Consider the following 21,241-nt stretch of genomic DNA (forward strand, 5'->3'; position numbering starts at 1 on the left):
TACTTCATCCCAGATCAGTGTTGTTATAGTTTTGATTCTTTATTTGTTTTTTATTTTTTATATTATTTTCAACTTCTATTTGAAATATAGATTAGTTTCAGTTTTCAGTCTGGTGTTTACCTACTTTTATTCTGAAAATATATTTCTATTTAACTTTTATATATTTTAGTTTCAGTTTAAGTTTTAGTCATTTTATTTGTAGTAATAGACTACAACTTTGTAGAGTTATCTTATGTGTCCATTCTTGCATGAAAACACATCACACGTTATGTGCTAATGTTGCCAAAAAGGGTAAAACATGTTTTGGGTATATTAACGGTCATTACTTTAGCTACATTGTATTTAAATGTGACAGAAAGTATTTCAAATTTGTCTTTATTTTATTTCAGTTAGTTTCATAAGCAATATCTGTAGTTTTCATTTAGTTGTAGCTTTTTAAATTTTATTTTTGTGTCATTTTATTTCAGTTTATGAAAAGTTTTCGTAAACTGCTTTAGATTTCGTTAATGCTAATAACGCTGCCCGGATGCCCTCCCCTTCCTCAGGCTGCTCCAAGGTGACCTGCATCAGCCTGACGCGCGACGTCTCCCTTAAGCTGGCCCCCATGCATGGGCAGCAGATCTGCATCCGCTACCTGGACATGACGGACTGCTTCGCGCTGGAGGACGAGGGCCTGCACACCATTGCAGCGCACTGCACGCAGCTAACGCACCTGTACCTGCGCCGGTGCACGCGCCTCACCGACGAGGGCCTGCGCTGTCTGGTGCTCTACTGCCCCGGCGTGCGCGAGCTGAGCGTCAGCGACTGTCGCTTCATCAGCGACTTCGGCCTGCGCGAGATCGCCAAGCTGGAGGGCCGCCTGCGCTACCTGAGCGTGGCACACTGCAGCCGCATCACCGACGTGGGCGTGCGCTACATCGCCAAGTACTGCGGCAAGCTGCGCTACCTCAATGCCCGCGGCTGCGAGGGCCTCACGGACCACGGCCTCGAGCACCTGGCCAAGAACTGCCCCAGGCTCAAGTCACTGGACATCGGCAAGTGCCCCCTAGTGTCGGACGCCGGGCTGGAACTGCTGGCCCTCAACTGCTTCAACCTGAAGAGGCTGAGCCTGAAGGCCTGCGAGAGCATCACGGGCCGCGGCCTTCAGGTAGTGGCCGCCAACTGCTTTGACCTGCAGCTGCTCAACGTGCAGGACTGTGACGTGCCACTAGAGGCGCTGTGCTTTGTGAAACGCCACTGCAAGCGCTGCGTCATTGAGCACACCAACCCCGCCTTCTTCTGACGGGGCAGACAGAGGACAACTGAGAAATGTGTGCAGTACTCACTTACCCACAATGCTGTTTGGGTCCAGTTCTGTGACACATGAGTATTTATATGCGTGTGTGTATTTTGTATTAAAATCATTGCCGTGGCCTGGCTGTAAATGTTCGCTCGCTCACTCGCTCGGCTCCACAATGTGAGAAGCTCATACAGTTTTTAAGAAACAGAACTATGACGTACGAGTCTTCACCCAGAGTCACCACAGCCGTGTACTTTAATTACACAGAAACGACCGTTAATGCTTGCATGTAAAGTGTGAATGTCAGTTTTGGTCCTAATCGTCATAATCTCTGCTTATAGTGCAGTGTTTTGTTGGAGCTCTTGTTGAACATACCACCAAAAGACAGCTTTAAAAAAATAAATATACACAAAATATTTTAACACTCCACTTTTAAACATTGACAAGTTGATTGTTTTTTATTAAAGATCCTTTAAACCTGATATTCATAGAAATTCAGAATGGCAAATGAATGCTGGACAAATTACTGAAAATTCAGTGGCATCAAAATGTGTCTAAACTTTAACTTAATGAAAAAAAGCAGAACATTTTTTTCCAGCCCCATAAAGATTGTAAATGAAACGCCAATTAAAGGTAGTGTGGCATGTCCTGGTGCATATGGCATGTCAATAGCATGTGTCTGTCCAACAGGAAATTTCATGTGCGCCTCCACTAAGAGCTTGATCCCTTTTCCTATTCCTACTTTGTTTTGAATATAAGACGTCCTCCCTGTCAAAATTTTGGGATCACCACATTTTATCCTTAGTCATCTGGGTGCAGATTTCGGAGATCTTTCTACATTTCACTCTTGTATTTTTTGCTTGCTGATTATGTTTGTTGATGCATCACCCGTAATGTCCATTTCTGACAGCATTGCTGTCTGTCTCTCCTACAGAAACCATTGTACCGTGACTCTTTTTGACTTTAAGATCTGCTTATCTTTATGCACTGAGACAATCACCCCTTTAAAGTGGACCAGTTAATTACTTATGGGAAAAAAAACTCAGATACGTCTGAGAAACGTTAGCCAGTATTGAAAAATGTGGATGAAATGAAAGATTTACCAAAAAGTTAATGTAAGTATTGGGAATTAATATGCCTGGAAATGTGTTGCAGATCAGTTACTGTCAAATAAAATCCTCTCAAATAAACATTCCTTTTAATAGAAAACGAGTTTCCTGATTGAATTAAGAAATTAAGAAAAGGACTGGGTATTAAATTGAAATGTATTGATGTTTTGAAAAGAACATGCTCATATTATTATATTACCAATTATTAAAATATGTACAGTGAGATCAGCGAATGCCATTCATCATGTACCGTGAGATCAGCCATCACCACCAGGCCCCTAGTAAGTTAATTCCCATTTGATGGTCTTGAATCCCTTTCTAGACTGTTCTCCCTGTGGCAGTTGTGTTGTCTGCCCAGTGTGTGGTCCAAAGGATCTGCCAGACTTTGACCAAAAACACCCCACTTGTTTAATACCTTATGTCCTCTGTTGGCAAGTCACTTAATAAGTTAATAAAAGGTGAGTCAAAATTACACGTAATTATTATCAGCATTGAATGTGCACGTTACACACATGTACATAAACACGTGAACAATGTTATCATTGTTGTGGTTCACTGAAGAAACACAGAAGCAAAGTATTTAAATATGTCTGGATTTTAAATGACAGTCATACAGTGTATAACATTTATGAAGTGTCATTGATATAAAAAGTCTTTTCAGGAAATATCACCCACAAATACTTTTGCAGTATATAAAACATTTGTTTTATTTTATAGTAAACAGCTATATAGTTTTTTTTTTTTTCGTTCACCATAACACAAACATCGATCTTGCATGTGCTGTCTCTATTTGACCACCAGATGGCAGCACAACATAGACTTTGCAAGTAATTCCACCGTTACTCCATTGTCCTGGTCAAACCATACTGGTTAGACTTCACGTTTTCGCGTTGAATTTGGGTGTAGTGGCTTAAAGGATTCTCCAAGCCTAGTCCCTGTTAGTATGACCAGGGCTACCCGAGGACGATAGAGGGACTGATATCGAGGGTTATGGCTTATTGTCCACAAGCCTAATAACAAATAATAATTAATAATAAATAAAAAAAATGTTTAATAAATAAAAACATAATGCTGCTAAATTACTCTCCTCTTTACTCGCAATCTGTATGCTGCCACCTGCTGGTTTTGCTGCATTTTTCCACTTCAGACCACTCTGCTGAGTTAAAACCTTCAGAAAAGATAAACTTCTGCGCTGAATATACGTGGCAGATAAAAAGGCTGCCTCGTGATTATAATGCTTGAATACCAACATGCAAACCCATGCCGGATTCTTGATTGTTTTGAATTGCAAACAATGATAAATATCACCTTTCCTTGTTGAACGTCATAACTCAGGTCCAAAAGTAATTCTTAATTTAAAGAAAATAGCAATTTAAAGAACTTTGAGTGGACCACACAGTTGATACAGATGCGATATACAAATTTTTCACATTTCTATGACCGCTCTTTATACATTGTAACCCCGCCTTCCACAATCACGTGATCCTCTTTGACGTCGTACCGAAACCTACACCGGAAGCGGGCGGCGTTTCCCTGTTTTCCAGGGCGGCGTAGCAGTGCTGCCGCCGGGTACAGGCATACGGTTCCCCCGTTTGTACAGCTCCGGTGTTCTGTCGAAATGAGCTACTTTGTCGAGTTATCCTACCGTAGTGCTAATCGATAGCCCTAACCCTAACTCTTACCCTAACCCTAACCCTAAACCCCCAAACCCCCTAAAACCCTTACCCTAACCCCTAAAACCTAACCCTAATCCCAAAACGGTGGAACTGCACATGCGCAAAAAGACTCGATAGTACGTCTCGATAGGTATGCTGCGTTCGTTTTTCTCTCGGAACTCGGAAATTCCGAGTTGAGTGACATCACGTCCGACAATCTCCCGTTCAACTCGTCAGAACACCGGCTGCCTCTTTCCGGGTCTCTTTTGAGCGAAGTACAGGAAGCTGCCATCAGGTAGGAAACGGCCGATGGAAAGAAATGATGGCGCTTTATTTGCTATTTGTACAAGTGTGAATACAGGTACAGTAACGACTGTGCAGGTGCTGTAACTTGTCATTGATCTGAAGTTCATCCGTGCAATTTCACTACATTTCTGTTTCTATTTCTCGTTTACTATTCGTTTTTATTGCATGCAGCGAAATCAGGAAATGCCGATCTTTTAAGTGCATCATAGTTTTATCACTATGTGAATCGAGGTCTGCGAGCTTGCTCCAGCGCGGCTCTTTCGGTTTTTATTTGCAGTGCAGGTGCACAGATTTGCGTTATAGCGCCTAAAAGAAATCCAGCCAATTTCCCATTCAAACAACCGCGGCAGCTGTGTGTGTGTGATGATTTTATTTTAATACTGAGAAGTAAATTTCTCAGTTTTCTGGGTACGTTTTGAATCAGCAGAGTAGTAAGTATGTCTGATTTTTTTCAGTTACTACTGTACATGTGTTTCTAACCCTGCCATTAAAGAGTACCATTTGGCCACAGGGTCCTCAGCAGCATGGCTGATCTTTGGCAGGACGCGATGGACCATGCTGTAGCCATTGCAAGGAAGGCAGGAGCAGTAAGTAGAGTGGGGGCTGGGGGTGTTTTAGCAGTATGCTGGTGTGTCTTTAAAGTGACCTCCCATCTGCACACATGTGCACAACTCAGATAGCGTGTGAGGAGGCTGGTTGGTCCACGTGGAGTTTATGTTGACACCCTGTGTTGCTCCTGTCTCATGGCAGGTGATCAGGGATCACCTCCAGGGTGAGATGACGGTCATGTGCAAGAGCTCCCCTGCGGACTTGGTCACCATGACAGACCAGAAGGTGGAGGAGCTCATCATGGCATCCATAATGGAGAAGTTTCCCACACATAGGTGAGGCCTCTTAGTATGTTGGAGCAACTGGAGATGACTCATAGCAAACCAGAAGTGTGAGCTGTAAGGGACAAAAATCAGGTATCGCCCACAGGCTGTGAATGACAGTGCCTGCAATTGCCCTGTTAATCTGTGTTTCCAGTTTAATTGGAGAGGAGTCTGTGTCTGCCGGTCAGCCCTGTATCCTAACAGACAACCCCACCTGGATTATCGACCCTCTGGATGGGACCACCAATTTTATACATAGGTATGATTCCCATTCCCCATACCACACACAGAACAGAATGTTTCAGTTCACTTTGTACTATTTATTCTGGTGATGCAGTGTTTCTCCTATGTACCACACTGAAAACGCAGACGACACATGTGGAGGGAAACACCTTTCCTCTGTTTCAGGTTCCCATTTGTGGCTGTATCCATTGGGTTTGCAGTCAACAAAGAGGTGAGATGGTATCTGTGTGATGAGAATTCTTATTGGTTACTACAAGAGATGGGAGGGACCTACTTTTTATATGGCTGTAAAATTTTGTTTTTTGTGTGTAAAGGTTAAAAACCGCTACCAAAATAGGCAGAGCTGGTTAGTGAGTAATAAGATGCTTTCTGCTGTAACTTAATGAGCTTGATGGGGCAAAACTAACAAACTTCTGATTAAATATCTCTACTGCCTCTTGGTGTGCCAGCCATTTGAATTGGACATTATGAAGTAATATTTAATATTTTGTATCAGTGTTTTATGACAGATTTTTTGAAGTATGTTAAATGTGAAGAACATAATGGCAGCATTTCTTTTGCAGCTCGAGTTTGGTGTGGTTTACAGCTGTATTGAGGACAAAATGTACACAGGCAAGAGAGGAAAGGGTGCCTTCTGCAATGGGAAGCGGTTGCAGGTGTCAGGCCAGACAGGTAGGGGTCAAACATGCTGCCCCCCCCCCCCCCCCCGAGTCTGAAATCAGCCATCAGCTGGGGCTGTAGTGAACGAGACATTACAGCTTGTTATAGTGCAGCAGTGCATTCTGGGTTGCAGATATCAAACAGTCGCTTATTATCACCGAACTGGGCTCCAGCAGAGATCCAGAGGTGGTCCGCCACATCTTCTCCAGCATGCAGAAGATCCTGTGCATTCCTGTTCACGGGTAGGTGTCTGAGCACTATCTCCCTGCCCGGTGAACGGGATTTCCCGCATCCCCTGCGACATCCTCTGGCTCCGTCATTTTAAGCAACAGGTAGTTTGAACCGTAAAAATTCACCCCCCAGGATGCGCTGCGCCGGCTCAGCGGCCATCAACATGTGCCTGGTAGCCGGCGGCGCCGCGGAGGCCTACTACGAGATCGGGATCCACTGCTGGGACATCTCCGCTGGCGCCGTCATCGTGAGCGAGGCCGGGGGTGTCCTCATGGACGTGGAAGGTGGGACAGAGCCGGGGTCAGAACAGTGTTTGGTGTATATGCAGTGATGCAGAGTTTGAAACCTGAGGCTGACCTGTTCCCCAGGAGGGCCGCTGGACCTGATGTCCAGGAGGGTGGTGGCAGCCAACAGCAGGAACGTTGCGGAGAGGATTGTTAAGGAGATCGAGGCGTTTCCAGCTGAGAGAGATGATGCTTCTGAAGCCGGGTCAGCATGAGCTCCTGCAGCGTCATCACAGTGCCTGCTGGGCCAGGGATGGTCCTTTTTTTGAAATGTATGGTCTATCACCAAAGGCCAGCCTGAGGTTTATTCCTTTGTAGTTTGGTCTTTTATTTTGTGGAAGAACCTCTTTATCATCGGGCTTTGAGGTGCTGTTCGCGCTGCATTTTAATGTCAAACAATCTAATTAAAATGAACATTCTACTTTCTGTGGCAGCCCTGACTGATCACATCCTTCTGTGCTGATGTGTTTCAGTCGCTTTTATCCAAAGTGGCATAAAATTGAGAAAGTAAGGTCCGCCAGTCCCTAGCGTAATTGGGGGCAAAGACCCCGAGATCCGAACAAACGACCATCTGATTACAAGCGCAGCATCCAAACTTGCTGAGACACCCACCCCCCCCAGATCCCCATCCCTTTTTCACCCCAACAGTGAGAAGTGACCCACGCCAACCCCATCATTCCTCCCGCCAGAATAAGATCCCCCTTGCTCCCCCCCCCGCTAAATAAACAAAGAAACCAATGGCTAAAAGATCTGAATATTTTACTTTCAATAGTGCTATTAGTTATTAAAATAAACACTTGTCATACATTCCAATCTGTCACAGTGCAAAACAACCACACTCCAAGCACAAGGATCCAGAATTATTTATATTCTCATTTCTGTGTTCTTTTGAACTATGTTTGGTTTTATGGCAGTTGCATAAACTAACATTCTTTAGTAAAAGTTACGTGTTTAATGGAACATCATAAAGCCCTTGATCAGCTGATACAACGACACCCATATGCTTTCCGAAGCGATCAATCAAATGAAAACAACCTCTGGACTACTGTAGAGGACAGAACCATCCAGAACAATAAGCCACACCATGACGGGGTTAGACATACACTGTCAAATTTGTAGACCCCCCCCCCCCCCCCCTGCTGGAGAAGTGTGGTACAGCTGCTTTTTGAGTAACTGTGTGATGGGGGGGCGGCGTCTCTTTCCGGACCTCGTTTTGCTCGTCATTCGTTAAGCAGCATCAGCAGCTGGGGGTCTGTTGCAAAGCCCCCAGATGAGCTGCCCTGTGCTCTGCCCCAAGGAGCCCGTGGGCCAGACGAGGAGGAGGAAGAGGAAGGTCCCGCTTTGTCCACACAGAACGGGTCCCCCACCAGGCCAATCTCAGTGACGCACTGCGGGCCAGAAACATGGGAGGTGAGGGCTGTGCTGGCAGGCCGTGTGGGGTAAAGGGTCACTGACGGGTCACCGACGGGTCACAGACCTGCCGCAGCCGTCGCAGGTAGGCAGTGTCGCTCTCCTGCTGCCGGGCCGCCGGCACGGGCACCTGCCACCGCCGCAGCTCCGCCTCCATCTCCAGCCGGTCGAACAGCTCTGCCGGGTCCAGGCGGTCCCTGTTGATCAGCTCCACCAGGAACTCCTTGTAGTGCAGCCTTTGGGAGAGAAGGGCGCTCTGTCTACACAAACGGGCAGAGGGTTCCCCGGCAGAACAGCATGGTGTCACTTTGGTAGGTCCCACGTCCCCGGGGCGAATGGCAGGGGGTGTTTTATTTGTGTAGCAGCCTCAGAGAGTTGGATGAGGGGGCTGTGGCTTGCATGCATGCCATGGACGTATTCCATTTTCCCCCCAGAATCTGTCCTGCCCGTCACCCTATTTTCCATTTCCAATAAAAATCTTTGAAGGACCCAGCCTCTCAGCCCCCCCCCTGGACTGGGAAACTCACGTGCAGTAACCAGCATGGTTGCGGGGGGCAGGGCGTCCACAGGCCTCCTCCCGGAGACCGCAAGCCTCTCGGTACTCCAGAACGGGACACACGCCTGATTGCACAAAAATACGGTGTGAGAAACACAGCAAACGGATCACGGTATTTAAGCTACATCCATAAAAAGGATGCGTCTGAAACACAAGGAGCCTCTGAGGTTTACACAAGTAATGATACAGCAATGACTGTGACGGTGAGGGAGCGCGTGAGGAACACCGTGAACTTCAGAAGGACACTGATTAACATCTGAGAACATGGCCACACGTCAGGGATACGATCATGTAGCTGGGAGGTACCTCTGCAGTCTTTCCCTTGCTGGCGGTCAGAGCCTCGGGGATGTAGTGCGTAGGACACTCTGAAGTACTGGACAGGAAAGAGACACATCAGGCTAAACTGCGCTAATGGTAGCTGACACTGTTGGCCAAGCAGGACCGGTCCCTCCTGAGCACCCACCCCATCCTGGCAACAATTTAGCAAATGTGGACCCAACTCAAGATCATAGACACTCTGTTTTAGCAACCACAGGGTGCACCTCCTTCATACAGCAGAGTGTGATTGTTCCCCCGAAAACCTCCCTTAGACAGAGACACAGCAGGAGGTCAGGCCGGAGACCTCCTCAGCACACACCTGGAGTAGGCGCTGCAGCCTGGACACGCTCCAGTCGCGCAGGTGGTACAGGCAGTCGCGCGGGTGGTGAGCATGCAGACCCCTGGCTCCACAGTCCACCGAGAAACCACAGGCCTGGAGGAGACGAGACCACATGGACACCAAGCTCATATCGCAGCCTTTAATCATCCGAGATTAACCCAACACAACATCTGGTCTGGCCACATGTACCTCCTTAGCAACCGCCAGGTAGGTGCTTAAGAAGTAATTAAGAGCTTAATCTGAAATGCAGACAGAGGTTCCCTCAGAACGGACGGGGTGGGGGGCACTTACAGAGCCCAGCATGAAGGGTCTGCCACAGCCCCCGCAGAAGTTATGGTGACACTGTGTGCATTTGAAATGCAGACATCCACCCTTGGACAAGTGGAAGCGGAACTTGCACTTCGGACAGTCTGCAGAACACGACGAGGATCAGAGAGAGCGTCAGTGCAGAAGGAACGCAGAACCCCCCCCGGCGTCTGCCAGAGCACGGGTCCCAAAGGGTCCCGTCACATGCTGTGGGCTCTTACCGATCCGGTTCCTGCCCAGGAGTTTCTCCAGGTGGCCAGCCTGGTCCTCGGGGTTGTTGTGCAGCTCCCAGTCCTTGAAGGTCTCACAGGACACACCCTCATGTCGGGCTGCCCACTGAAGGGCCACACAAGCAGGGCAGGAGCCCTCAGCATGGACATCACACACGTGCATGCAGCATTGTAACCAGGCATTATGTAATAAAGCCGCATCATGTAGCAACTCGACAGAATGTAACAAATTGAATGATGATAACAACGATGATGATGAAGATTGAAATAGGGTAATGTTGCAATATAAAATTATAATATAGTCAATAAATATGTTACATTTTGTTGAGTTATTATGTAATGTGGTGTACATAATGCATTGGTGCACGGTGTGTGACAGTGCATTATGTAATAACATCGCAATATGCGATTAAAATGTGTAATAGTTTCTCATAATGCGGCATTATTACATAATGCATTCTTACAGGAATGCAGACGTTCCTGTGCGTGCGTGTGTGTGTTTGTGTGTGAATGTGTGTGTGTGTGTGTTGTTGCCATTGTTGAGCACTATCCTCTGTTTTTACCATTTAAGTACCGTTAAAGCTAACTGTGTCCGGCAAGTATCTGGCACAATTATAGTTCTAAAAATCAATATAAAAATTCACAATAACTAATAACACTATTTTATTAAAATGACACTAAGCTAACGAAAAACAAAGGTGTATGTTTGGTTTCAACATTGACAGGGCACGAACCCCCCACCCCCCGATACTCCCACAATTTCGATAGAGACATCTCCCTATCACCCACACCCAAATCCACACCCTGTAATAAAAATAAAAAATAACTAAGAACAGCATTACACAATAGTCAGTTCTTGCATAAGTTTAGGGAGCAACATGATTCAGTCTTCTTTCGCTTGTTCCAGTATTGTTAGCCTTGTGATATCCTGTGTTCTAATATCTGATTTAACAGTACAATAATCCACGATGCGTGTTTATAAAAGGATTAAAGTAAGTGAAACAAGGTGTTACGATTCAGTGTTTTTCAAGAGTAACATTCAAGTATTCAGAAAATCTGGCAGAGGCTGGGTGCTGATGTTGACAGATACGAGATCGTTTACTTTACAAACCCTCCCCTCATCTCTGCCGTTTGTTTGTCACAATGCCGACCTGGAGGAATGTTATTTGGTGCCAGTGTGTACCTGTATATGGATGGTATGACAATGAAGTCTGCTTGACCTGACTTGACCGGCACGCGTGTCTGTGTGCGTTGAGGTCTTACCGGACGCCGGCACTGAGAGCAGGTGCTCTTCCCACAGTTGGGACAGTCCATCCTCAGTCTGGCAGCCTCATGGAGGACGCCGAAGGAGCACTGCATCCAAACACACCACACGCCCTCGTGTGTTTCAGGCCGGCTCATTCTGTAAGGCGGCTAACACAGGACACCCGCGTCCCACCCCCCCGAAAGCGCTCTTACGTGGGCACACCAGCGAAAGTTGGGCATGTCCTGCAGGGCCTGGTCTCTCAGCTTCCTCTGGAACAGCTCATGGGTTTCTTTGTCCAGGTAGTGCTTGATCTGGGGCAGCAAATGTGTCCAGCTTATCAAGCAGAAGTTCATGAGTGAAGTACCCAGCCTGCAAAATATCCAAAGTTCCCTACACCAGTTCCCCCCCCCCCCTCTCCCCTGCCCACCCTGGGCCCATCAGCATCTCACCTGCGTGTCCAACAGGCTGAAGTAATCCATGGCCTCCTCCAGACGGCCGGCGCCTCGCAGCTCCGGCTGGTTGCAGATGGGGCAGACCACATTGGTGATGTTCTTCTCCTTGATGGCTGAGGAGAAGTAGGCCTTGAAGCAGCTCTCGCAGAAGGCACAGGAGCAGTGGGTCATGGTGATGATCTATGGAGAGATGGGCAGGACACATAGGGAGAGAGAAAGGGAGAAGAAGAAAGAATAGAGAGCAGAGCAGAGCTGTGGAGATGCGTCAGTCTACAACGACCCGGCAGGCCGGATTCAGCGCCACTCAAATAAAGCCATTATGTCCCTCACAGCTGAAGGGCATGTCGGCCATCTTATCTTCAGGCCTCACCTTGCTGAAGGACACCTGTTCCTGGCAGATAGGACACTCATGGGTGAGGTATCTCAGAGCTGAGGGCAGGTCCCTGCAGGACTGTACCGCCTCCAGCACCTCCTCTGGAGAGAAGCGACGCTCCTTCAGGGAGAGAAGGCTCCAGAACATGTCCGCCTTGTCCCGGGAGATGCCGTCTGGGACCGACGCATCAGAAGAGGGAATATGCAGGGGCGTTCGGGAAAGCAAAGGTTTGGGTTCTGTCAGGCTGAGTCGCGTCTCCTTGGGTAGGAAACATTAAATGTTTGTGTAAATATATATTCAAATTATTACCATAGGCTGGGCAGTAGGGCTGGGTGATATCTAATTTTAATTTTTTTAATATTAATAAAATGTTAAAAATATTTTATTGAAAAATATCAGTATAAACAATAATATTAAGTCGTATCAAATCAACAGTAAACGTTCCACTATTATGATGATGTTTATATACACTGATACCTATGAGTACAATACATAGAGTTAAAAAGACAACAGGGTCATTGGCTTGTTTTTTTAAACTGCGTCAGAAACATAAGCTACAAGGATGAACTGAAAGCCAATTTAGAAATCTTTGTTGTTATCTTATCTTGTACATAGCGTTTGATTATCTCTCGCCGAGTCGGAACTCGGATGAAAATGTCACAAGAAACGTCACATCCCGTCGGAAACACGTCTCTTTTACGACGTTGATGTCGGACAGAATGTTGTTATCCAAGTTTCCCCTGTGATGTCACTTCAACACGGCGGCTTCTGAAAAGCAAACTGAGCCGACTGGTGTCCCCCAGGCTGGGACTCTTACCAACACGCCATCAAACTTCTTCACCTGGATGGGAAAATGCTCCTGGTTGATGGGGAAGAGCCTGTCTGACTGCTTCAGGACCTGCTCTGCGTCTGGAAGGACAGGAAACCGGCTGTGAGAAGCAGAGCCCCCTCCCCCCACACCACCAGGCAAGAGACAGTCCTGCCGGAGGGAGGGACATGATGGGTAATTAATGAAGTATAAAGCAAGGACTCTAACGACGGTGCTGATATGCAGAGTCAGTATCCTGTGTAATATAATCCCAGCCCCAGTTAAACTTAATGAGTTTGAGAAACAGAAGATTAAATCATGCCAGGAATCTCATAGGCTGCCAGCACGGAAATGCCGAGCGCTGCGCGCATTGTAACACACATAGGCATGCAGGCCAGGCCCATTATACAAACAGGCTTGTGTAGCTCAATGAGCAGAGTAGTGTGCCAACAATGCAAATGTTCAAATCCCAAGGGAAAAAAAAAAAATAGTAACCCACTCTAAAATCACTTTGGATAAAACCACGAGGTAAACGCAAATCCCTCACATACGGAAGCCTTTCATTTCTCAGGATAACCAGGAACGGAGGGGTCTAGCGTGGAAGATGAAAATACTGAGCTCCACAAAGCCAGCACCCTTTCTTGTTTTGATTGATCAAACAGGGAGTCTATCCCAGTTCTGGGAATAGTGTCTCTCCCAACATGAATCATACAACTCGTTATAGTCATTTGATTATCTCTCAATGGAATCAGGAAATCGCATCTCATTGGTTAGCCCGCAAAATGTGGAAATTACTTAATACTAACACACCCCCAATCGACAAACACGTTTCTGATTGGTTGCCCTTCCTTAGGCATCAGCTCAGTGTCTGCGCAGGCATCAACTAAGCCTCCAATTCCCGGCCTTCACTAAAATTAAACTTCCAGCAGAAGTTAAAAAAAAAAAAAAAAAAATGAAACCTAGTCTACTAAAATAAGAACCACTTCTTACAACATTAAACTACTGATACTTACCACTAAAGATTTTTACTACCATTGAGGGATAAAATTTTACATTTTTCTTTCACAAGAGAAGCAAGAAACATGAAAAAAAAAATCACCTATTAAATCCATCATTTTGGCCTGAATTGATAAGACTCAACCTTATCAGGATGAGGAACATGTCTAATTTAAGAGCTTATCTATCGCTCAGGAGCCGGTCGGCATTTAAAAACACATCTGCCAATATAAGTACCACTGCTCCGGTTCTGCTGGCCGTAAGGAGGCCTCTCAGAACCGATGGAGCAGCACGGACCAGCAAAGCAAAGGAACAGAAGCCCGCAGATGGACCAGAAGGTTCAGCCAGGCTTCTCTGAAGAGCAGTACCTCTCTGGTTGCAGAATGTGACGTAGGCCTGGTCGGGCTGGGCTGCTGGGTAATGCACATCCAGAACCTCGCCGCCCCCGTTCTGCTGCCGCTGGAAGTAAATGGTGAGCTTGTTCCTCATCTTCCTGGGGGGGATGCCCAGGGGTAGCCGGTTCACCTCCACCTTGTGGGCATCATCCACCAGAAGCTGGTGTCCGGGTAGGGGGGCCCTATCTCCAAGCTCCTCCCCCATGAGGCTGGGGACACCTTTAAGGGAACAGGGGGAGCAGTCAATTTGGACATCAGACTGTCCCTATGCCCCCTTCAGCCCCGAATCTGTCCCTCAGACCATGTGCGAGACCCTTTACATTCTCTCTCTCAGGTTTCAGCAAGAGCAGGACATGGTTTCAGGTTCTTCATGCAGGTCTACAGCCAAAGCATAAACGATACCTACCTTTATCGCTGGGGTTTAACCGGGAGGCGTTAGCGTTTTCCAGTTGCAAGCTCCCAAAAAGGGTTGCCATGTCTTCAGAAGTGGAGGCATTTGCACTTGAAACTGTTGAAAAAGAATTAAGGAATGAATGAATAAATGATGTTGCCGTGCCTCCAAGCACAGCACATTATTGGCCCAGAGACAGATGGAAATGCACGGTGGCCATGTCAGGCCCCGCACAGGGCTCCGGCCCCCCAGGTCTGGAGTTCGACACCCCTGCTGTAGACGGTCCATTGTGCTAGTAGGTCATTCTCATTAGCTTTTTTTTGTGGAAAGTATGGTATACTAAAATACAGTATTTTGCTGTATAGAGCACTTTACATCATATTAACTGGGTGTTGATACATGTAGGTATATTAAAAATATTATAGTGCCACTAATTTTATTATTATTTTCTCATTTTCCACAAATAGCTAGCCAAAACTCGCATTAACATTTGTATGATAAGATTTTTGCCATTTTCTTGTCATTTTTTTCTCATCTCTGTGTGCCCTGGATTTGATTAAACGCTTTTGTTTACTACAGGGATAAATAGTAATATAATAAAACTGGTTAACTACCCCAGATGCAAAAATCGACTAATAGTCATATTACCATAACAATATGTTATGGTAATGAGTTTGACTCCACAATGTGGGGGGGGGCACATTCACAGATGTGTGAAGCTGCCATAAGCTTTGCATAAAAACACCACATGAGATGAAATAAGAACATAACACTATATAATCCAACCCAGAAAGCCCCAGACAGTCGGCCCAGACACCTGTAGTGTTCTGGAGGAAAGGGTTCGAAGGAGACAGGGTACAGCTTTCCGTTCCTCCGAAAGTAATGCCCAGGTCCAGCAGCTCCTCCGTGTGAGATCTCCTCACCGCTGGTACATCAGTGGCTGGAGCTGCAGAAGAAGCCTTTGTGTGTGCAGGACCTTCTCCTGACTGAAAATTGCCCCCTCTACATTTTACAGCGAAACCTACAAGGCTAATTATGCACATAATTCACATATGAAGTGTCATAAAAGCGTTTACCACATGACTGCTGAGAAATGTGTTTTCTCTAATAATGTGTGAACAGCTCACTCAAAGCAATATAAACACTGACCTTTATCACTTGTTTGTGCTGGAGAAACTGCGGCCATCTTGGGGCTGAAGGCCACTCGATTCTGACTGGAAGCAGTGCTGGATAACGGCAGCCTAGGTGGGACAAAAGGCACAGAGGCAAATGAAACCCATCAGCATTTGGCACTAAAAGCCTTTGTAATTTACAGTAATTTATATTACAGTCGAACTTCGTTACAACGTACCTCGGGGGACATTAAAAATTTGTACGTTATAACCATAGTACGTTGTAACCAAGTCCCTCAAAATGAATGACAGAACACAAAATGTATATAAAAAAAACTTTTATAAAACACCCCTCAAGTTGACACTATGACATACAGCTTGTGTAGTTTGAAGAATATAATTCCTATTCTGAATAGGAACTATATTCTTCAAACTAGGTTAATATCAGTTACTCATAGACAGCCGACATAACGCAAAATCCACTGCCGTCTTATCGTTCAAATCGCCTTACTGGAACCTAATGTCAAACCGAAATTATGCACCTGTATGATTCAATTGGCTGAAATAAATTTCGATACCATGACACCATGCAAAACCATGAAAAAACGGGGGCTGCATGCAAGGAGTCCGGCCGGCATGGAATGCTTCGTGAGGATAGGTTCATACAGTTAGGCGTTGCTAAGCGATGTAGATGGCCGACAACAGCCGATTCTGAATTGTGCGCGCGCTCGGAAGATGAGGCTGTACGTTGTAACGAAGGTCAGTTTGCCTATTTTCCTCTGAAAATCATACGTTATATCGAAGTTTGCGTTGTAAAGGTGTACGTTCTAAGCGATACCGGCAAATGGAATAATGGATTACGCGAATTCGGGACATTGAAATTTGAACGTTGTATTGGTGTAAACGTTATAAACAGGGTACGTTGTACCGAGGTTCGACTGTACTTACATAGGATCTGGGAAGAACTGCCTGTAGGGCTCAGGAGAGCTCTGAGACACACTGCCACCTAGAGGACAAGAGAGCACATTTCTGTTCTACTGAAGGAATTTACAAGAGGAAGTACTGTACATGTAATGAATAGGGTGTGAATCCCTCCATCCAGTACAGGGTTACAGGAAGCCTGACGCCTGTCCTGGGCACCATACACTGTCAGAAAGAAGGGGTACAGCCCTGGTACACATTTGTTTCCTATGGTACAAACAATATTAATGTTCCTCAGATTGCATTTCTGTACTTTGAAAGGTACAATTACCAACAGCTAAGGGTACAATTGGCAGACTGCTGAGGGTACAGCCCCAGTGCCAAATAATTGTACCCTGAAAGGAACAAATTGGTACGTTTTGGTTTTTTTTTGTGACAGTGTAAGGCACAAAGCAAGGATGGCAGTCTGTCACAGGGCACATACACACTACATGAAATTCAGGGACACCCAGTGGCCTAAGTGCATGTTTTTGGCCTAGATTAGAAAAGTAGAGCAGCTGGATGAATGCCGTGTGCACAAGGGGGGTAACACACACATACACACACAGACGCACGCACGCACGCACGCACACACACACACAAACACACACACACACACACACACAGACAAATGGGTTGGGAAATCCATATTTATTTTTATTTTATAAACCCCTATTAATCTATCTATTTATCAATATCTCATTATTACAGTACCACTGGGAACCAGTGGCGGCTGGTTGCGAAATACATTTCAAAATATTACAGTAGTGAATTTTTCCAAAGAAGAGAGAAAATATGTTTTTAAATGACAAAATTTTTTTTAGTAATGCATTATTTCAATTATTAGTTACTTGTTTCATAATTTAATCCCAAAAATAAATGATTTACTACCTCCTGTACTTATACGGACCAGCCGCCTCTGCTGGGACCACACTGGGTGAATTAGGGCAGGAATTACTGGGAGAAAAGTTAAAAGGAACGAGAGGAAAGCAAGGGATCATGGGAAGATCACAGCAGCTCAAACCTTCAGTCCCTGGAGGCACTAGCTGCAAGGTTAGCTTGCTGGCCTCATTAGATAAGGAAAACAATTTTATAATTGATAAATAACAAACATCAGGATATGAATGTGGTTTATTAGCAGAATAACAGAACAAGAAGAGCGGGCTAGTTTAAGAGGTTAAGCTGTTTGGCTGATTATTTACGTCACATATGAATGAGCAGTAATGCAGGAAGGACAGGTGGCCATTAGCCATGTACGGCTAGGAGTACACGAGCACAGCTAAAGCGGCGTCACCCGACACATCGGCGCGTTGGAGAGCGAGGGCCTCACCCGCATGCCGGGGCGACCGAGGGGGCTGCACCATGGGCGGGGTCTGGGTCCGGGGAGCTACGGTGCAGAAAAGGGGAGTTTCTCTCTGAAAGGCTGCCCTCATTTCTGCCATCACAGTAGACAGGTTGGACAGGCCCTGTCGAACCAGGTGGGGGGGGGGGGGGGGGGGGGGTATAGGTGAAAAGTGAGGAGGAGGAGGGACAGCGAGAGAGAGAGAGAGAGAGAGAGAGAGAAAGAAAGACAGGGAGAGAGATAGAGGGAGAGAGAGAGAGAAGGAGGGACAGGCAGGGAGAGCAAGGTACAGAGAAAGCCCCTGTCAATCAAGTGAAACAGAAGTGACAATGTCGACCCTACAGGGCATGTGAATCAGACCTGAACACTGACAACAGACGGAGACACGTCACCTAAGACACGTCAAATAATGCATTCAAAAAAAAAAAAAAAGAACAGCTTGTTCAGAGGCAGCAAACTTTCAAGTGAATAGCAGCAAGACATCCTGAAGCATTCTGGGAAGATCAGGGGTGCCCAACTCCAGTCCTGGAGGACCAGAGCCCTGCACATTTTTGGGTTTCCCCTCATTTAACACACCTGATTCAATTCCTTGTGCTAATTACCACACAGCTCTTGAGCTGAATCATTTATGGTGGAACAGGGAAAGAACTAAGCTACACAGGGCTCCGGCCCCCCAGGACTTGAGTTGGGCAGCCTTGCTATAGATTATTCAGATGACAGAAAGGTGCGACTAACGGGCATCCAGTTACTGAGGCAGGGCAGGGACACCAGACCGGCCTCGTCCACGCTGCTGCTGCTGGCGTTGATCACCATGGTGGCGGAGGGGCGCACAAAGCATTTGGGGGGATTCTGGGGGTGTGTTTCATGGAGCCAGACGGATACTGGAATGTTGTACGCGACTCCTAATATCCCAAAAACACACAGAGACACTGAAGATCAATAAATCAGTGATGTGAAAAGGTGACAGAGAGCCAGAGGCGTACTAAGAAATTTTGAGATCCCTGACAAAATGTCTCCTTCCCCCCCCCCTTGCACCCAACTAATTTTACATATTCAAGGGCCCCTGAATCAGCCAGGGTATCCACGTCCCTCCAACACCCCCTGCAGGAAGCTGACAGTTTACATGAGCGCGGCATGTGGGCGGTCACCTTCATAAAGAACAGGGATGGTGCCGCTCAGATTAACGAGCTGCTTCTTCTCCTTGTTGGCATAGTCTGAGGAAGACAGAGGAGACACCACAGTGAAGAAGATTCTGTTACTGCTACCAGCACCAGTGAAATTAATCAGTGCAGTCTGCTGACCTCAAGCAGATACCCATCTCATTCAATAACAGCACTAAGACCCAAACGCCAGGACTCACAGTAGTACTCCACATACAAGTGCAGGTCCTGGTAGATCGCTGTGACAGCCCGAATATCGAGCGCCGCCTCCGTCGGGTAGCGGTACCTGCACTGCAGTCAGATGAATGTCAAGGAGAGAGAGCGAACGTGATAAGTCACCTCCACGGGCACCGGAGTGACTCGATAACGCCGAACACTGAAATGTCTCGCTTAACGCTGAACACTGAAATGTCTCGCTTAACGCTGAACACTGAAATGTCTCGTTTAACACTGAGCACTGAAATGTGTTTAAGACACGAATAGGCATACCCCTGACACCGCAATGCACCAGAAAAGTTTATTACTGTCAAAACTGAAAGCGATCTGGAGAAATTTCTTAAAGTAATACGTTAGAGAGAACATCTGACCTCACATATGACACCTGCTTCTCAATACAGATGCGACCACACCCCATCCTCACACATGTGTCTTGATCACAGCTGCGATGTTTTTAGTGTGTGGCATTAAATAAAATGCAGCTTAAGTGGACGATGTCGAGAAGTTGTCTGTAAAAGCGGATCTCCCTCAGTCCCTCACTAACATCTGCATAATTATTACTCTTTACTTAGGGTTTCTGATCTATATTTTAATCACGACAAGAACCGCAAATATAAAAACACACAGCACAGCTCTCCGTTTAACACAGCGTACTTGTCAAAGTAAGCGAAGCCACCTAGACACCGAAAAGTAGAAGATTAGCTGCAGGAGGTGATGCAGCAGAAATGCGCAAAAGCCGCGTTTCACCGCACAAACGGGTCGGCAGTCGCATCTGCGGTAACGCTGGTGGACACAGCCCACATCGGGGGGTCCGACGGCGACCCGCGAAGCCGCCCCGGGGACACCGCCTGCTCATTTGCATACCTCGGCCAGAGCCTCCAAGTCAGCGCTCACCAGCGACATTTCCTTCTTATGACCATCAACTGGACGTGAAACATCAGCGATCAGAAAGGAGAGCGCAGCTGCCACACTAAAATGCTACCAAGCTAGAGAAACGAAACCGCAGATCGGCGCTCATCTCGGCCATCGAAGTGCCGGAGCACATTTCGTCTATTTGGACCGGAAGCGGAAGTCGAGCAGGACGCAACGGACCACCATGTTTGGTGTGGCTTTTCTGAGGGGGTGGGCTTGGTCGGGGTGGGGCGGGGCGGAGCGGGGCGGGGCGGGGGGCGTCATTCAGACTGCTCCTGTAGGAATGCAGCCGGAGTGGCATGAGGGTGCCTAGGCATCTACCCATTAAACCCAAACTATTTAATGTGAATTTCTGCATGAGCTTTCAAAGTACAAAACTCTGCCCGCTCAGGAACGAAGCACAGCTGTAATGCCATAAGCCCTGCCCTTTTCGTTACTATACAAACAAGGTTCACACCAATGCAGTGTAATATGAAGTATAATACTCTTCTATAATTATTTTTATATTGCGAGTATCTTTGATTGACATGATCAGTTACTTGGTGGGAGGCATGAGGCCAATAGAACTTTCTGACCTTTGGAAGTTCCAGCCCTCTGTGTTTTTTCATAGCTCCCCTGTAGTGCTTTGCGGTCTGTCCATCTCCACCTCCTCTCTGATCTCCCAGAATCCCCCCAGCTGAAGAGCTCCTCGCCGATGAAGAGACCTGCTGCCCTTTCAGACCATCCCTTTGCGTGGGAATCAGGCCGTCTGATTTGGAGAGGCCCAGCTGAGTAGCACAGCAGCATCTCCTGCCTCCCCCGATCCCCTGTGGGGCTGCCTGATTACATTATAAAACAACTGCAGTGTTTAAGAGCACCAGAGGCACCCAGACGGACTCTCGAAGAGACCTTTTGTTTTTGCACATTATACACTCTCACTTTAGTTGCATACCTTATCTTTGCTTTCTTGCATTTTTCTAGTATTGTATTCCACTTGTATTCGGATTCCTGATTTTACTTTGTGTTGTATTTTATTTCTGGTATTTATTGTATTCTTTAGTTTCTCTTATTAGCTTATTGCTGGAATTTTGGTCTTCCTG

The 21,241-nt window shown here is 46.6% G+C and overlaps 3 protein-coding genes across 8 annotated transcripts in view; 2 read left to right on the forward strand and 1 right to left on the reverse strand.

Annotated features, from left to right (window-relative positions):
• fbxl7 (F-box and leucine-rich repeat protein 7) overlaps positions 1 to 2,488 on the forward strand; it is a 38,048-nt gene extending 35,560 nt beyond the window's left edge. For both annotated transcript variants that reach the window (XM_023842321.2, XM_023842320.2), the window contains exon 4: positions 546 to 2,488. In XM_023842321.2, coding sequence (XP_023698089.1) covers positions 546 to 1,282 — 737 coding nt within the window. In that variant the 3' untranslated portion in view covers positions 1,283 to 2,488. The remainder of the gene's footprint in view (positions 1 to 545) is intronic.
• Positions 2,489 to 3,894: 1,406 nt separating this feature from the next.
• impa1 (inositol monophosphatase 1) lies at positions 3,895 to 7,065 on the forward strand. Of its 2 annotated transcripts, none has more exons than XM_023842308.2 (9): positions 3,895 to 4,404; positions 4,861 to 4,936; positions 5,100 to 5,233; positions 5,376 to 5,480; positions 5,630 to 5,675; positions 6,028 to 6,136; positions 6,258 to 6,366; positions 6,488 to 6,639; positions 6,724 to 7,065. In XM_023842308.2, the coding sequence occupies exons 2-9, from the start codon at positions 4,874 to 4,876 to the stop codon at positions 6,852 to 6,854; spliced, it is 849 nt and encodes a 282-aa protein (XP_023698076.1). In that variant the 5' UTR covers positions 3,895 to 4,404; positions 4,861 to 4,873; the 3' UTR covers positions 6,855 to 7,065. The 2 variants fall into 2 exon arrangements, with proteins under 2 accessions (XP_023698076.1, XP_023698074.1); XM_023842306.2 differs by having other exon boundaries at positions 3,895 to 4,338.
• Positions 7,066 to 7,381: 316 nt separating this feature from the next.
• Positions 7,382 to 20,304, reverse strand: LOC111859543 (E3 ubiquitin-protein ligase RNF31). 4 transcript variants are annotated; one of them, XM_072711319.1, is made up of 23 exons: positions 20,115 to 20,304; positions 19,235 to 19,325; positions 19,023 to 19,088; positions 18,610 to 18,776; positions 17,863 to 17,998; positions 17,424 to 17,489; positions 16,521 to 16,578; positions 15,610 to 15,701; positions 15,278 to 15,406; positions 14,476 to 14,577; positions 14,043 to 14,288; positions 12,712 to 12,779; positions 11,868 to 12,128; positions 11,495 to 11,677; positions 11,258 to 11,356; positions 11,063 to 11,152; positions 9,791 to 9,905; positions 9,555 to 9,673; positions 9,243 to 9,356; positions 8,912 to 8,978; positions 8,577 to 8,670; positions 8,117 to 8,285; positions 7,382 to 8,027 (listed from the first exon to the last, which is right to left on the reverse strand). In XM_072711319.1, exons 1-23 carry the CDS (start codon positions 20,151 to 20,153, stop codon positions 7,860 to 7,862), a joined length of 2,739 nt encoding a protein of 912 aa, XP_072567420.1. In that variant the 5' UTR covers positions 20,154 to 20,304; the 3' UTR covers positions 7,382 to 7,859. The 4 variants fall into 4 exon arrangements, with proteins under 4 accessions (XP_072567420.1, XP_072567419.1, XP_023698071.1 ...); XM_072711318.1 differs by having other exon boundaries at positions 12,688 to 12,779; XM_023842303.2 differs by lacking the exon at positions 17,424 to 17,489 and having other exon boundaries at positions 12,688 to 12,779.
• Between the last annotated feature and the right edge of the window lie 937 nt (positions 20,305 to 21,241).

Source organism: Paramormyrops kingsleyae, chromosome 4 (assembly GCF_048594095.1).
Source record: "Paramormyrops kingsleyae isolate MSU_618 chromosome 4, PKINGS_0.4, whole genome shotgun sequence".
Classification (NCBI taxonomy): Eukaryota; Metazoa; Chordata; class Actinopteri; order Osteoglossiformes; family Mormyridae; genus Paramormyrops; species Paramormyrops kingsleyae.

Excerpts from the sequence above, each read along its gene's own strand:
- impa1 (XM_023842308.2), top strand. The coding sequence starts at position 4,874 with ATGGCTGATCTTTGGCAGGACGCGATGGACCATGCTGTAGCCATTGCA. Across the intron at positions 6,137-6,257 it reads GCAGGTGTCAGGCCAGACAG|ATATCAAACAGTCGCTTATT; the intron begins GTAGGGGTCAAA and ends TCTGGGTTGCAG. Across the intron at positions 6,640-6,723 it reads TGTCCTCATGGACGTGGAAG|GAGGGCCGCTGGACCTGATG; the intron begins GTGGGACAGAGC and ends CCTGTTCCCCAG.
- LOC111859543 (XM_072711318.1), bottom strand. The coding sequence starts at position 20,153 with ATGTCGCTGGTGAGCGCTGACTTGGAGGCTCTGGCCGAG. Across the intron at positions 19,089-19,234 it reads CTTGTATGTGGAGTACTACT|ACTATGCCAACAAGGAGAAG; the intron begins GTGAGTCCTGGC and ends TGTCTTCCTCAG. Across the intron at positions 12,129-12,687 it reads AGAAGTTTGATGGCGTGTTG|GAGACGCGACTCAGCCTGAC; the intron begins GTAAGAGTCCCA and ends TTCCTACCCAAG.